Source organism: Papio anubis, chromosome 6 (assembly GCF_008728515.1).
Source record: "Papio anubis isolate 15944 chromosome 6, Panubis1.0, whole genome shotgun sequence".
NCBI classification, from domain to species: Eukaryota; Metazoa; Chordata; class Mammalia; order Primates; family Cercopithecidae; genus Papio; species Papio anubis.
The window spans coordinates 130,946,179-130,959,441 of NC_044981.1; the positions used below are offsets into that span (position 1 = coordinate 130,946,179).

Sequence of the window (13,263 nt, forward strand, 5' to 3'; positions counted from 1 at the left end):
GAAACGAGATAGAAGACAGTGTAGTTTCAAAAGAACAAGGTACCATGTTGTCATGTGAAATAAACTAACACCATGATTCAAAATTAGCATTTATAGTAAATAAAGATAAAGTCAAGTTTGGCTTCAGTCTTTGTTTTGTTTTTTGTTTAGAGACAGGGTCTTGCTATATCACCCAGGCTGGAATGCAGTGGCACAATCATAGCTCACTGCAGCCTCAAACTCTTGGGGTCAAGAGATGCTGCTGCCTCAGTCTCTAGAATAGCTAGGACTACAGGTGCACATCACCATGCCCAGTTAATTAAAATTTTTTGTAGAGACTAGAGACCGGGTCTCACTGTTTTCCAGGCTGATCTTGAACTCCTGGCCTCAAGCAGTCCTTCTGAGTTGGCCTCCCCAAAGTGCTGGGACTGCAAGCATGAGTCACCACACCCAGCCTTGGCTCCAATCTTAGTGTGAGGCCAAAACTTCATTGTTCAGCCTTGGCCTTTGAAAGGACTCACAGACAAACGTTGAACCCAACTCTATTTGAGGCATCACTGAACAAGTACATCATGTTCAAATTGTGATCATATGTCATCATTAAGCATAGCAACATTGCAAACACAAATGAGGCATATTATTCAGATTTCCTATTAATATCTGATATTAACTTTGAAATATTCACAAGTATTCTAGATATAGAGTAAAAACTCCTTTTATGCTTATATTTTGATATTCTATACATCAATATAAGTAACTATATTTTTATTCCTGTAAAAATCAAATGCTGCAAGTTAATGATGGTGTAAAATCTATTCATTTGAAAGCACAGACAAGTATCAAGAACTTCCAAAAAGTTAAATAAGGAAGCCGAATGAAAGTTAATATAAGCGATAGCAGACTGTATTAGCTGAATAACTTTAGGAAGCGCATCATATACTTTCTCACCAAAAATGTTTGCAAACAATTAAATACAAAGCAGAATGGATACTGGAATATACGATAATTCTAATATTTGTAGAATTTTTGTGTACTAGTATGCTCATAGTTAAACCTTTAAGAATGTATTTAGTATTAATTCATTTAATCTAGACCATAAGTCCTATTACATATGAATTATGCCTATATGTGCAGAAATTAATTAAAATTATCAAATATAGAGTTAACATTTTTTTACCTTGAAAACTCTGGTACATTGGCACTATATTTGTAGTAAGCAAAGCTTCAGAATATATTCCACGTGAATTTTTATTTAGTTCTACAAAGAGAAAAGAGGACAAGTTTTTCATTCTTCACAAATGACATAAGAAATTATAGTTTCTCATGGCAGAGGCGAGCATTTTTAAAAACTAGCTGAGTACCATCTTAAACCTGAAAAACTTTTCCAAGTACTGGGTCAAGGGAATATGTAATATGTTTGGTCAAGTCCTTTACAAAAATAAGATATTTAAGTCTTTTCAAGATGAGCATGTCAAAGAAACATAAACTTTAATAACAAGAGCCCCAAATTAAACATATTCAAACTTTATTGACCTTATTTCAACTAAAAGGAACTGTGTTGACAATCTTCTTTCCTTACACTTTTTCACAGTGAAAAGAAAAAAGAGAACATCTGGCTCCAGAGCAACACCTGCTACCCAGAAAAAACATCACAGGATGTCTGTCTCGAAACGCCATACAAGGCTTCTCTGTATGAATCTGAGGCTTGGACCTAGTCTATTTTTATAATGCAATAGCCAAGTTCTGACTTCAGACACACACTCTGGGAACTGAACTGGATGCTGATGGTAGTTGAGTACCTGCAGCTTTCAATTTTTGCCTTTTAAGGCTGGCCGCAAAATGGCTTCTCATCAACATACAAATTTGCCATTTCAAAAAATAGTATACTTAGCTTCAAAAAAGCCATTCCCTAGAGGTTCTGGATCAGTGAAAAAGCAAGACTATTTAAGCCTCTACCTTTACCTACTTCTCTGACAATCTCATTTTCTTTTTAAACAACAAAGTTAGATCTCCTTCCTAAGAACCTTGATATATTCTTCCAACTTGATATATATATATATATTCCAACTTCACAGTATTCTCAAATTCTGTTATAAGGAACCATGAAGTATACTGCTCACCACATCTGCACTAAATCAACTACACCCCCAACAAAAAGAAAATTTTATAAAATTCAAGTTTTAGATGATTAAAATTTTTCTCTTGGTAGTTATAGACCAAATCCACAATTTTTCACCAATAAATAATGTATGGTAGGATTTATAAACAAGAAAGAAAACAAAAAGGAGGAGAAGAGGATAAGAAAAGGGAAGGTCAGGAGAGGAAGAAACTTACGTGGTGGGGAGAGGAACCCGTAACTCACTTTGGTGTTATTTTTATAAAATGAACATTTATGCACAGGACTAAGAGAAATTCTAAAGTCCTGGTACAGACAGTTGGAAAAGTCTTCCGTAGAGAAACTGTCCTGAAGAACGAAATGAAAAGAACTCTCAGGTATCAGGTACAGAGAAGAAAATTGCTTTATTAATATTTAAAGGTGAACTACATCATAAAATTATGACGCTCTAGCTGTCAGCTCATGTCCTTGACTATTTTCCCATTTTCCTACTAGTATAGTCATCTTTTTTTCTAACTAAAGTGTAAAAATGCTTTAAAATATTAAAGATACTAATTGTCATATTTGTGCAAATATTTTCAGATTCTGCTATGCTAATATGAAATAATGTTTAGAATGTCTTTATCTACAATTTTAAATTTGTATTTATTTATTTATTTTTTAAGACGGAGTCTCTCTCTGTCAGCCAGGCTAGAATGCCGTGGCGCAATCTCGGCTCACTGCAACTCTGCTCTCGAGGTGCAAGCGATTCTCCTGCCTCAGCCTCCCGAGTACCTGAGACTATAGGCATCTGCCACCACACCCAGCTAATTTGTGTGTTTTTAGTAGAGATGGGGTTTCACCATGTTGGCAAGGCTGGTCTTGAGCTCCTGACCTCAGGTGATCCACACGCCGCAGCCCCCACAAAGTGCTGGGATTACAGGTGTGACCCACCACGCCTGGCTAATTTTTTGTATTTTTAGTAGAGACGGGGTTTCACCGTGTTAGCCAGGATGGTCTCGATCTCCTGACCTCGTGACTCGCCCTCCTCGGCCTCCTAAAGTGTCGGGATTACAGGTGTGAGCCACCACGCCTGGCCAATTTTAAGCCTTTATATAGTAAAATGCTGATTTTTAGAGATCTGAGTCTATCTTCCATAGCCAACTACACTGCCAAAAGTCGCTGGAGCAAGGGAGAAGAGTCACTGAACAGCAACGCAAAAACCTCAAGCATCGCAATGACTGTAAAATCATGCATTTTAATTATATAAGAAAACTGAAAATGAAATCAAGGAATACCATAATTAAGGTATAAATATTAATAGGATGGGGTGCCTATAAAAAGTAGTGTAGACTGATGAATCAGAAAGTCAAAAAATTTTTTAAGTGTTTGGTGTTTGAAGACAGTCTTGAAAAATTTTAAAAATCAACGTTCAAGAAACTTTATATAAACATATGTGTGTATTATATATTTGGAACATAGAAATTATACATAAACAGACATTTCCCTATCTTTTTATTTGGCCATCTCACTGATTAGTAAAAATAATTTTATTTTTTAAATCAAATTGCTGCCCTCCACTATGCTCTCTCAAATCTCTTTGTTGTTCCCTTAGGGCATCCTGTACCTTGCCAGTCACTTTCAGTTTCATCCCAGTTTAAAATTTCAATTCCACGTAAGACCAAAATCTCATCTTCCCCCTTCTCTCCTTCCAGCACCATCTCCTTCACCATTCCTTCTTCTACCAGAGCACCCAGGCAGCCATGAGTGAGGGGGAAGGCCGCTTTTATTCTGGGATATTTGCCCTCACTCTTTTCAAGGCCTAATTCCTCTGGTGTTGGTGGTGGGCAGGATTCTGGCCTCTCCCTGGTTTGGGCTCGTGTCTTCCTATAGATGGTACATGCAATGATGTTACTGAGCTTTAATGGCTTTGCCAAACAGTGAGGGCTCCCTTCGATTTGAACAGCTGAGGGAAATACTTGTCCTCACACAGCCATGTATTTAGAAATGGGTAACTGTGACTGATCCTAAGGCTGATTTCATGCAATTATAAATTGGAATCATAAAATATTAAAATTGGGGTCAGGGAGGCAAAAGAGAATTCTTTTCTTTTTTCTTTTTCTTTTTTTGTTTTTTTTGAGACGGAGTCTCACTCTATAGTCCAGGCTGGAGTCTCCTGCCTCAGCCTCCCGAGTAGCTGGGACTACAGGCGCCTGCCACCACGCCTGGCTAATTTTTCTGTATTTTCAGTAGAGACAGGGTTTCACCGTGTTAGCCAGGATGGTCTCGATCTCCTGACCTTGTGATCCACCTGCCTCGGCCTCCCAAATTGCTGGGATTACAAGTGTGAGCCACTGTGCCCGGCCCAAAAGAGAATTCTTTACTGCACAACCCTCATTTCACAGAAGAAATTTGGTCTGAGTTCTCAAAGTCATGCAGTAGCTCAGTGGCAGAGCTTGAACTGGAACTGAATTTTTCTGACTCCCTGTTCAGTGTTCCTCTAATGCAGGAACTGAGTATAAAGCCAAGGTGAACAGTGAGAAACTATGCATTCAACGTTCTGCTTAATCATTAATTTGAAATAGCCACACATGAAGAGGTGACAAATACTTGCATTTCTGTCCACGGTATAGGATGTCCAAAGCGGCATTAAGATGTCTTGGCTGTAACCACTCATAAACTGGTGCTGGGAGAGAAGACAGATGGTGTTTTTCTTCTGGAGAACTCTGGGTCTTCCATAGGGTAAAGTTTCATGCTTAATATTCTTCTCTTGGGTCACAGGATGAAAATAAATAAATTTAGTTAGTGTGCATTATACGATAATATATAGTGTGATACCCTCATCTAATCCTTTCTTCTACTTAACCATATTGAAGATTTACTTTTAACTATTAAAAAAACTGATTACAAAGGGTAGAAGCATAAACACTTAAGAAGACACGTGAGATTCACTGTAATTTTTGCCTATAAAGATTCTGAAATCAATGTAATATCAAGATACCATGAGGACACTACATGAAATTGCTAAATATTCCAGTTAATTCAAAGTTATATTATCAAAAATTCTTAAGCATTATTTTAATTACTTATTCTTTAGGACACACTCCAGAAAGTAAATTTTTTTAATGATATGTGTACTTGGAAAGCAAAAGTTCAGATGAAACTATGAGATTAAACTAAATAAAACAATAACAATATAGATATTATTTATTGCCCTTTTCCCAAATGTCAAGTGCTTGCTACACATCATATAACTAATTTTTACATTTCCATATGAATTAAGGTTATATGCCCATTTTACAGATGCGGAAACAGCAGCTGACAGGGAATACTCCTTCCATGAACATATAGTACCTAAGCTCATATTCAAACTTGGATCTACTCAATTCTGAAAGTGCCACCATTCACTACAATACTTTGCCACCTTGAAGATATCCTAGGGATTTTACAGAGACAAGCTCATATCAGAATTAACACAGAATTTACCTCTTTATTCTAGTAGAAAGAAAAAAAATGTGTGCCAGGTAACATAAGGGTGAGAGAGTGTATTATAGTGACTCCAAACATTCAAGTCATAATTGAAAAATTTCATCAGTTGTCTGTATATCCTTGATTTTTGGTCAAAAGTGATGAAGAAATAGCTTTAGATCAATAAATCAATATATAACCTTGTATGATTAACTAAGAACCACGTGAGATAGAAACTTAGATATTTCAAATGGGAATCTGAGTCTCTACTATCAACCTATAGAAATCGTCAAAAATTTCAGAACACCTCCATTATGCTCATAAAGTGTGACTCAGCTTCCACTAAATACGTTACATACAATATCCACTGCAAAATATCTCTTCTTTCCTTATGTCTAACAGTCTAAACTGTCAAGCAAAGAAACCTCTATGTTTCATCAGGTGGTCCTCCAGAACTCCCTTTATTTTATTGGTTATTCTCAAATAATGTCTCCAAACCAGTTCTCTGCATTTCACACTGATGAGAAAACTGTTTCACATTCCAAGCTTGAGGGTAGCATGCCTTACCTTCTGCCACGGTCAGATTAAACTGTGTCTGAAAATCCTCAATTGGCAAAATCTAAAAAAGGTTATAAAACTATTTTTAAGGACTGAGAGACATGTTTTAATTTTTGTAACACAGAACTGCTATAGATTGATTATCCCAACATAGAACAAAGATCATTTACAATAGTCTTGTATGAGTGGATTTTTTTTTTTTTCTCTTTAAAGGCAAGAGTCTTGCTCTTTCACCCAGGCTGGCGTACAGTGGTGCAATCATGACTCGCTGCAGCCTCGGTCTACTGGGCTCAAGCAATCCTCCCACCTAGGTTCCCAAGTAAATGGGACTCCAGGCATATGTCACCATGCCCAGCTAATTTTTTTAGCTTTTTGTACAGATGGGGTCTCCCTATGTTGCCCAGTCTGGTCTTGAACTCCTGGTCTCAAGCAATCCTCTCACCTCAGCCTCCCAAAGTACTGGGATTACAGGTGTGGTACACCATGCCTGGACAGAAGTTACTTTTTTGATGAACAGGACAGAGGAGAGGAATGACAGTTGCAAAAGACAAAATTGTTAGTATACTAACATTATTGTTAGTATACCAGCATTACGCCAGTAATTAAAAAATAAGAATATGATTGCTGCTTTGTAATTCTTATCTCGGTACCCCAAGTCTTTCTTCTAGTCTAACTCAAGTCTAAAACAAAATGTAAAGCATAAAATAAACTACTCTCCAAATTGCTATATATACACATATATAGTGTATATACACACACATATAGTGTATATATATGTATATTTTTGATATATATCAAAATATATTTATATATATTTATATTTATATATTATATTTTTAATATATTTTATAGATATATATTTATATGTTTTTGTATATATGTGTGCACGTGTGTGTGTGTGTATATATATATATATTTTTTGAGACGGAGTCTCACCCTGTTGCCCAGTCTGCAATGCAGTGGTGCGATGTTGGCTTACTGCCACCTCTGCCTCCCAGGTTCAAACGATTCTCCTGCCTCAGCCTCCTAAGTAGCTGGGATTACAGGTGCCCGCTTATGGATGTTATCAATTTTGTTCAGAACTTGTCTAGCATTTTTATCTTTTTATAATAATGATATATTAACATGGAAGTAAAAAAGGACAGTGTAATATATTCATTTCATACCAAGAAATCTTTTTTCCTCCCTACACTTAAACAACCTGAATTGTATTTTTAAAAAGGTACATTGTGATTGGTTTCCTATGTGCTCATGACCTCACTGCTAGAGTAACAGTACAGATTCCCTAACACAGGAGGCTCAAGAACTGAACTAGACTTCTTCACATCTGCACCCAAGTCAAGTCACAGCTCCAAGGAATTAAAAATAAGAGCATAAAATGCAAAAACTAGAAAGAGAAAAGAAATATTACAAAAGATCTGCATGTGCCCCCTAGGATTAAAATATATGTTTACCTACCCCCACTCCTAAATTCTAATTTGATTATTAAGTATTTCTACAGCACATGCTGTGCAGAGGGTGCTATCAAACCATACATACTGGACCAAACTTCCTGACAATACTTACCGAAGGGTTACATGAGCAGCCAAGGTTATCTCTGGGGTTTCTTGTGAAGGGGCACTGTATCAGGGGGTGCACCTCTTTGGGATGCTTTGGTGTGTAAACGGGATTCTTTAGAAGGTGGTTAAGACTTCCATGAGTTCCGTTATTAGGAGCCGGTGTTAAATTCAGTAAATCTGCATCATTTCAAGAATGGTAGAGTTACTTACATGTTTCAAATCAAACAAATAGTAGACTTGTGCCATGATCTTTACTTTTTTAAAACCAAATACATGAGTCCTTTACTCTTTAACTAAAAGTATAAAACTCTCTTGAGTTTTAGAGTATTTAAGACTAGCTTCTTTTTAATAGAAGTACTGATATGTATATGCTGTATTTCAGTACAAAATTTCTGATTTTTAAAGTGTACAATAACTAGTCACCACCTGTTGAATGCATATTTTCTGCCAATCATGGTGCTAACATATCTTCTTATTTATTCCCCAAAACAATTTTATAAGTTATCATCAATATTTGGTAGATGAGTAATCAAAGTGTTTTGCCCAAGTCTCAAAGTTACTAACTGAATGATCTAGAATTCAAAACCATCTTTGTCTGAGTCTAAGACTCATGCTCTTAAATGTGATAACAGCAAATACTTATGTAGTAAGCACTTACTATATGCCAGGTGCTGTTTTAAGTATTTTATTAACTCATTTAAACTATATAGACTCCCACCAAAAGAATTATAGTTAAGACATATTTAAGGTTTTGTAAATGCCTAGGACCATTATGAGAATAAGAAATTAATATTTAAAACACAATGCTTCACCATAAAAGGACTACTTCAGAAGGTACAAAGTAAACCAAGAATATCCCTAATGCGTCCTCCGTCATTTCTACGACCTTGACATTGACTTACATTCAACCATTATGGCTACCAGAAGTTCCACAAGTTTTGTCCACCTTTCACTGCCCTCAATGTCTTTTCTCTGGCTTCTATCACTGCTCTGAGTCAAGAATCAAATAATTAAGCCAAGGGTCTAGGAAAGTGCTGGGCACTGGGGGTGTGCAGACCACCCTGCTGTGAGTGATGTACTTTAACCAGCAAGCAGCCTAGTGGAACAAACAGATAAGTAATAAGATGACATGTTCCCCATATTTCTTCAGTGAGTCCGAGTCAGGAAGAAGGTAAAAATCTGTCTTGCCTCACCGTCCTCTCCACAAAGGTGCCTACAATGTGACCTGCTTTTGACAATCTTATTTCAGGTCTGTTTTCAGAAGGGAAAAAAGCCACCTGTTCACACTTACCACACATTAAGTTATAGACTTCAATGTTTTCAAAGGTGTCAACCTCAATGCCATGCTTGAATCCAGGTCCATAGCCAACAAAGAGGGCCTAGATGGCCAAAAAAGGAAGTTTATCAGTGCATTTCAGCTGTCTGCAGGTTAGTCCAAAAAATTCTGTTATCCAAATTGTACACATACAAACTGGTTATGATAAGATAAGAGGAAAACTGCCATGCTCAGTGGACTTTGTGGGAAATATAGTTTTAACTCTATCACACATATAATCTAAGAACATCTAGGATACGTCTCTTAGTTTTACTACAATTCTTGACTTGACAATCAGAACAGAATGAATGATAATTTTTTTTTTTCATCTATGACATTGAATATAAACTTCACCCTGCCCACCTTACACAGTGCTGCAGGGATCAAATTAGAAAATTACTATAAGTTTATTTTGAAAACATTAAAGTGCTGGGTAAATGTAAGATACTATCTCTTCTAAGAATGTAAATATGATACTTTCTTATCTATCACTAGCTTTCTTAACTGTAAAGCAATATTCTTAACAGAGCACAAAAAACATGAAAAATAATTATTAGAAATATAATAGGAGATATGTCATATGCTTATGAAACATGAATATAAAATTTTATTAATTTTTTAATTTTTATGGATTTAGGGGTATGTGTACAGTTATCTTTCATGGATATATTGCACAGTGGTGAAGTCTGAGCTTTTAGTGTTACCCATCACCAGAACAGTGTACATTGAACCCAATAAGTGGTATTTCATACCTCACACTCCTCCCATCTTCCCACCTTTGGGGAGTCTCCAATATCTATTATTCCACTCTGTACATCCGTGTGTGCCTACTGTTTAGCTACCACTTACAAGTGAGAACATGTGGTTTTTAGTTTTTTGTTTGAGTTATTTCACTAAGGATAATGGCCTCCAATTCCATCCATGTTGCTTCAAAGAACATGATTTCATTCCTTTTTATGGCTGAGCAGTATTCCACGAGATATATATATATATATATATATACACACCACACACACACACACACACACACACACACCCGTTTTGATCGCCTCCATTGATAAATGTTTAGGTTGAGTTCGCGGCTTTACTTCTGTGAACATGGTGCTGCGATAAACTATCGTTGGGGTGTCTGTTTGATCACGATGGACACTATTTTCAGCTGGGAGAAACCCAGTAGTGGGATTGCTGGATTAGGGGTAGTTTCATTATTATTTCTTTGAGAAATCTCTATACAGTGATCCACAGAGTTGTCTCTTACACTCCTGCTTAGGCTAGTATGGTATTCACTGCCATTCTTACCACATCTGTTGTTTTTTGACTTTTCAGTAATAGCCAATGAATATAAAATTTTAACAAAATTCTTTAATGTTCAAAGAAAAATAGCTTTATGAAAGTATGTTTCATTAATTCTCATTCAAGACATAATCACAGTCTGTTTTCAAATGTAAAACTTTGTATATCATTTTTTCTTTAGATTCAATTCAATTAAGTATAATAGGTTTACTCACTTGCATATTTGAAAATATATTGTCAGAGCCATGAAATCCACTTCCACAATATTTCCGTTCTGAGGGATTCCTATTGTCGACATATATGAATTAAAAATGTAAAGTCCTTTCATAAAACATAACATTATTTTCATTAATAAAAAGTATGTAACTATTTTGTTAAAGCAACATAACGGGTAAATAAAACCACCTGGCTTTGAAAAGCATTAAGAAGTCACTTCTATCTTTTATTTCATGGACAAACAAAATACAAGCAATATAGTAGACAGAAGAAAAACCACTAGCATCAGGACAGAAGTGGTTCTGAACATTGGCTGTGTGATTAACTACCCGTGAATTTAGATAGATTTAACTATCATCTTTGATTTCAATTTCTCATGTTGGTTATTTGTAAAAATTCAATGATGTAGTCTAAAGAAATGCTTGCAACATGGTGTTTAGATATTTACTAAATATTAGTTCTCTCATGAAGATAGGACCATTTCTCCTTTCATATTCTTTTTTTCTTTTTGAAAATGAAAAGCCCAGCTCTCCAGTAAGAGTGGAGACAGTATAATTCTGTTTACTGAATTTTGGTTCACTGCTTAGGTTTTGCTTGACAGGGTTATGTATCATGACTGGCTTCTTGGCAACCACCAAAACAGTTAATGAACAAATTGTGAGATATTAACACTATTAACCATCCAAATAATTTGCCAAACACACCAATAAACTAAAGTTTATTGATGGATTAGTATGAGAAGAATGAAAAAACAACTGTGTATAATGAAGATAGTTACTGATTATTATAAAGTAAAGTGCTTTTACCAACTGTTGGCTGAGCTTTGGCGGCACAATTAGACATACTGTAATGTGTAGAAGACATGCAATGGCAAGTGGTAACAAATGTAGATTGTAAGAAGTAATCAATATAGATATGAAAAGCCAGACCACTGATTCTTAGCCAAGGATGGTCTGGGTGATCCCTCCTTCCCAGGGGACTTTTGGCAATGCTGAGGGACATTTTTGGTTGTCACATTAGAGAAGAAGTGCTACTTTCATCCAGTGGGGAGAAGTAAAGGATCCTTGTCAAATATCCCACAATGTGCAGGACAGCTCTCCACAACGAAGACTTATCTAACTCGAACATCCATAGGCCGACATTAGAAATCCTGAGTTAGAGTGAAGAGAATCATACTTCTACAGTTTTCACATAACAATATTGTTAGAAAGGGCCCAGTGGTTACCCTGAATCACTAACCGATCAGGTTAAGTTTACCTGGGACACTGTCAGAACTTACAATGCAAGTTGCCACTGAGGGTCCAAATAGAATGTCAAGGGCTCAATTCTATCACTCTTAGCAAAGTGCAAACGCTTAGGTAAGAAATGTTTCAGGTAAGGTTTGAAGTGTTGGTTTGGTTCCCGGCACTGAAATTGCAAACAGCAAAGAAAAAGTATTATTTCCCTGTTATCTAAAGTGTTAACTTTTCTTGAAATTGCTTTCTAACTTCACATGAAATTTTTTTTCACAAACATTTCATCAGCCGGCCCAATAAGTCAGATGAAAAAACAGCTAAAAGTTCTTACTATTTGTATAATGTAAAAGGTAAATCTTCCAAACTACTTGAAACATTTAGAGGAAATCATAATTATTACTACATAAAAGCCCCAGAACTCAGACAGTGTCACTAGATTATATTAAGTTACCACTGATGGTTCTATTTTCAAACATCCTTATAACTGCAATTTAAGAGTTTTCTTGCAGATTTAAAATGTGTGAGTATAAAATGTAGTATAGATAACTCAGCACTAGTATAAAAACTTATTTTTTAAGGCATAAAAAAAGACTGGAAGGAAATATATCATAATGCTAATGGTGTTTATGGTGGTACAGCCATACGGTTTTTCCTTCTACTTTAAAAATTATTTCTTGTAAATAGTTTTAAAATTATTTCTTCTTCTCATATACATTTCATAATGCCAATAGATAAATTCTTTAAAAATTTTCAAATCTACATTATTGGGACACAACCTTAAAGATCTTTAAACTACACAGCATTTCCATGTTGGCCCAGGTTACTAAAATATTCTTTTTTTTGTTTTGTTTTGTTTTGTTTTTTTGAGACGGAGTCTCGCTCTGTCGCCCAGGCTGGAGTGCAGTGGCACAATCTCGGCTCACTGCAAGCTCCGCCTCCCGGGTTCACGCCATTCTCCTGCCTCAGCCTCCCGAGTAGCTGGGACTACAGGCGCCCGCCCCTGCGCCCGGCTAATTTTTTCTATTTTTAGTAGAGACGGGGTTTCACCATGGTCTCGATCTCCTGACCTTGTGATCCGCCTGCCTCGGCCTCCCAAAGTGCTGGGATTACAGGCGTGAGCCACCGCGCCCGGCCTAAAATATTCTAATCCTTCAATCCCAATAATAGATGCTGAAACTTTTCTCTGTATATATTATACAAAACTAAAAATAACTAGATAGTGGAAAATAAAGATACTCACAGAAAGATTTCGGGCAATGCCTTCATAGTTAACTGGAGGGGAACAAACATAAGAATTAATAGTTGATTGTATGCTATAACTAAAACATAATACAAAAATGTAGAATGTCAGATCCAAACTCTATATTTAAACACCAAGGCAGGTTTTAAAGAGTTCATTTAAGTCATTACATTGTAGCCACTGAAAGGAATTAGACAGACCTTTAGGTATCACCCTGTAATGACACCCATGATATAGTGTCATATTGTTAAATGGAAAGACAAGTTACAGAACATCTACGTATCCATCCATCTGATAACCCACAT

General features: G+C 36.2%; 1 protein-coding gene across 2 annotated transcripts in view; it reads right to left on the reverse strand.

Moving 5' to 3' along the window:
* The window catches only part of ENPP1 (ectonucleotide pyrophosphatase/phosphodiesterase 1), a 115,939-nt gene that overhangs the window by 40,431 nt on the left and 62,245 nt on the right, over positions 1–13,263 (reverse strand). For both annotated transcript variants that reach the window (XM_017957412.3, NM_001168933.1), the window contains 9 exon segments: positions 12,959–12,990; positions 11,763–11,890; positions 10,483–10,552; positions 8,951–9,038; positions 7,667–7,836; positions 6,110–6,161; positions 4,689–4,843; positions 2,314–2,443; positions 1,157–1,237 (listed from right to left, as the gene is read on the reverse strand). In XM_017957412.3, coding sequence (XP_017812901.2) covers positions 1,157–1,237; positions 2,314–2,443; positions 4,689–4,843; positions 6,110–6,161; positions 7,667–7,836; positions 8,951–9,038; positions 10,483–10,552; positions 11,763–11,890; positions 12,959–12,990 — 906 coding nt within the window.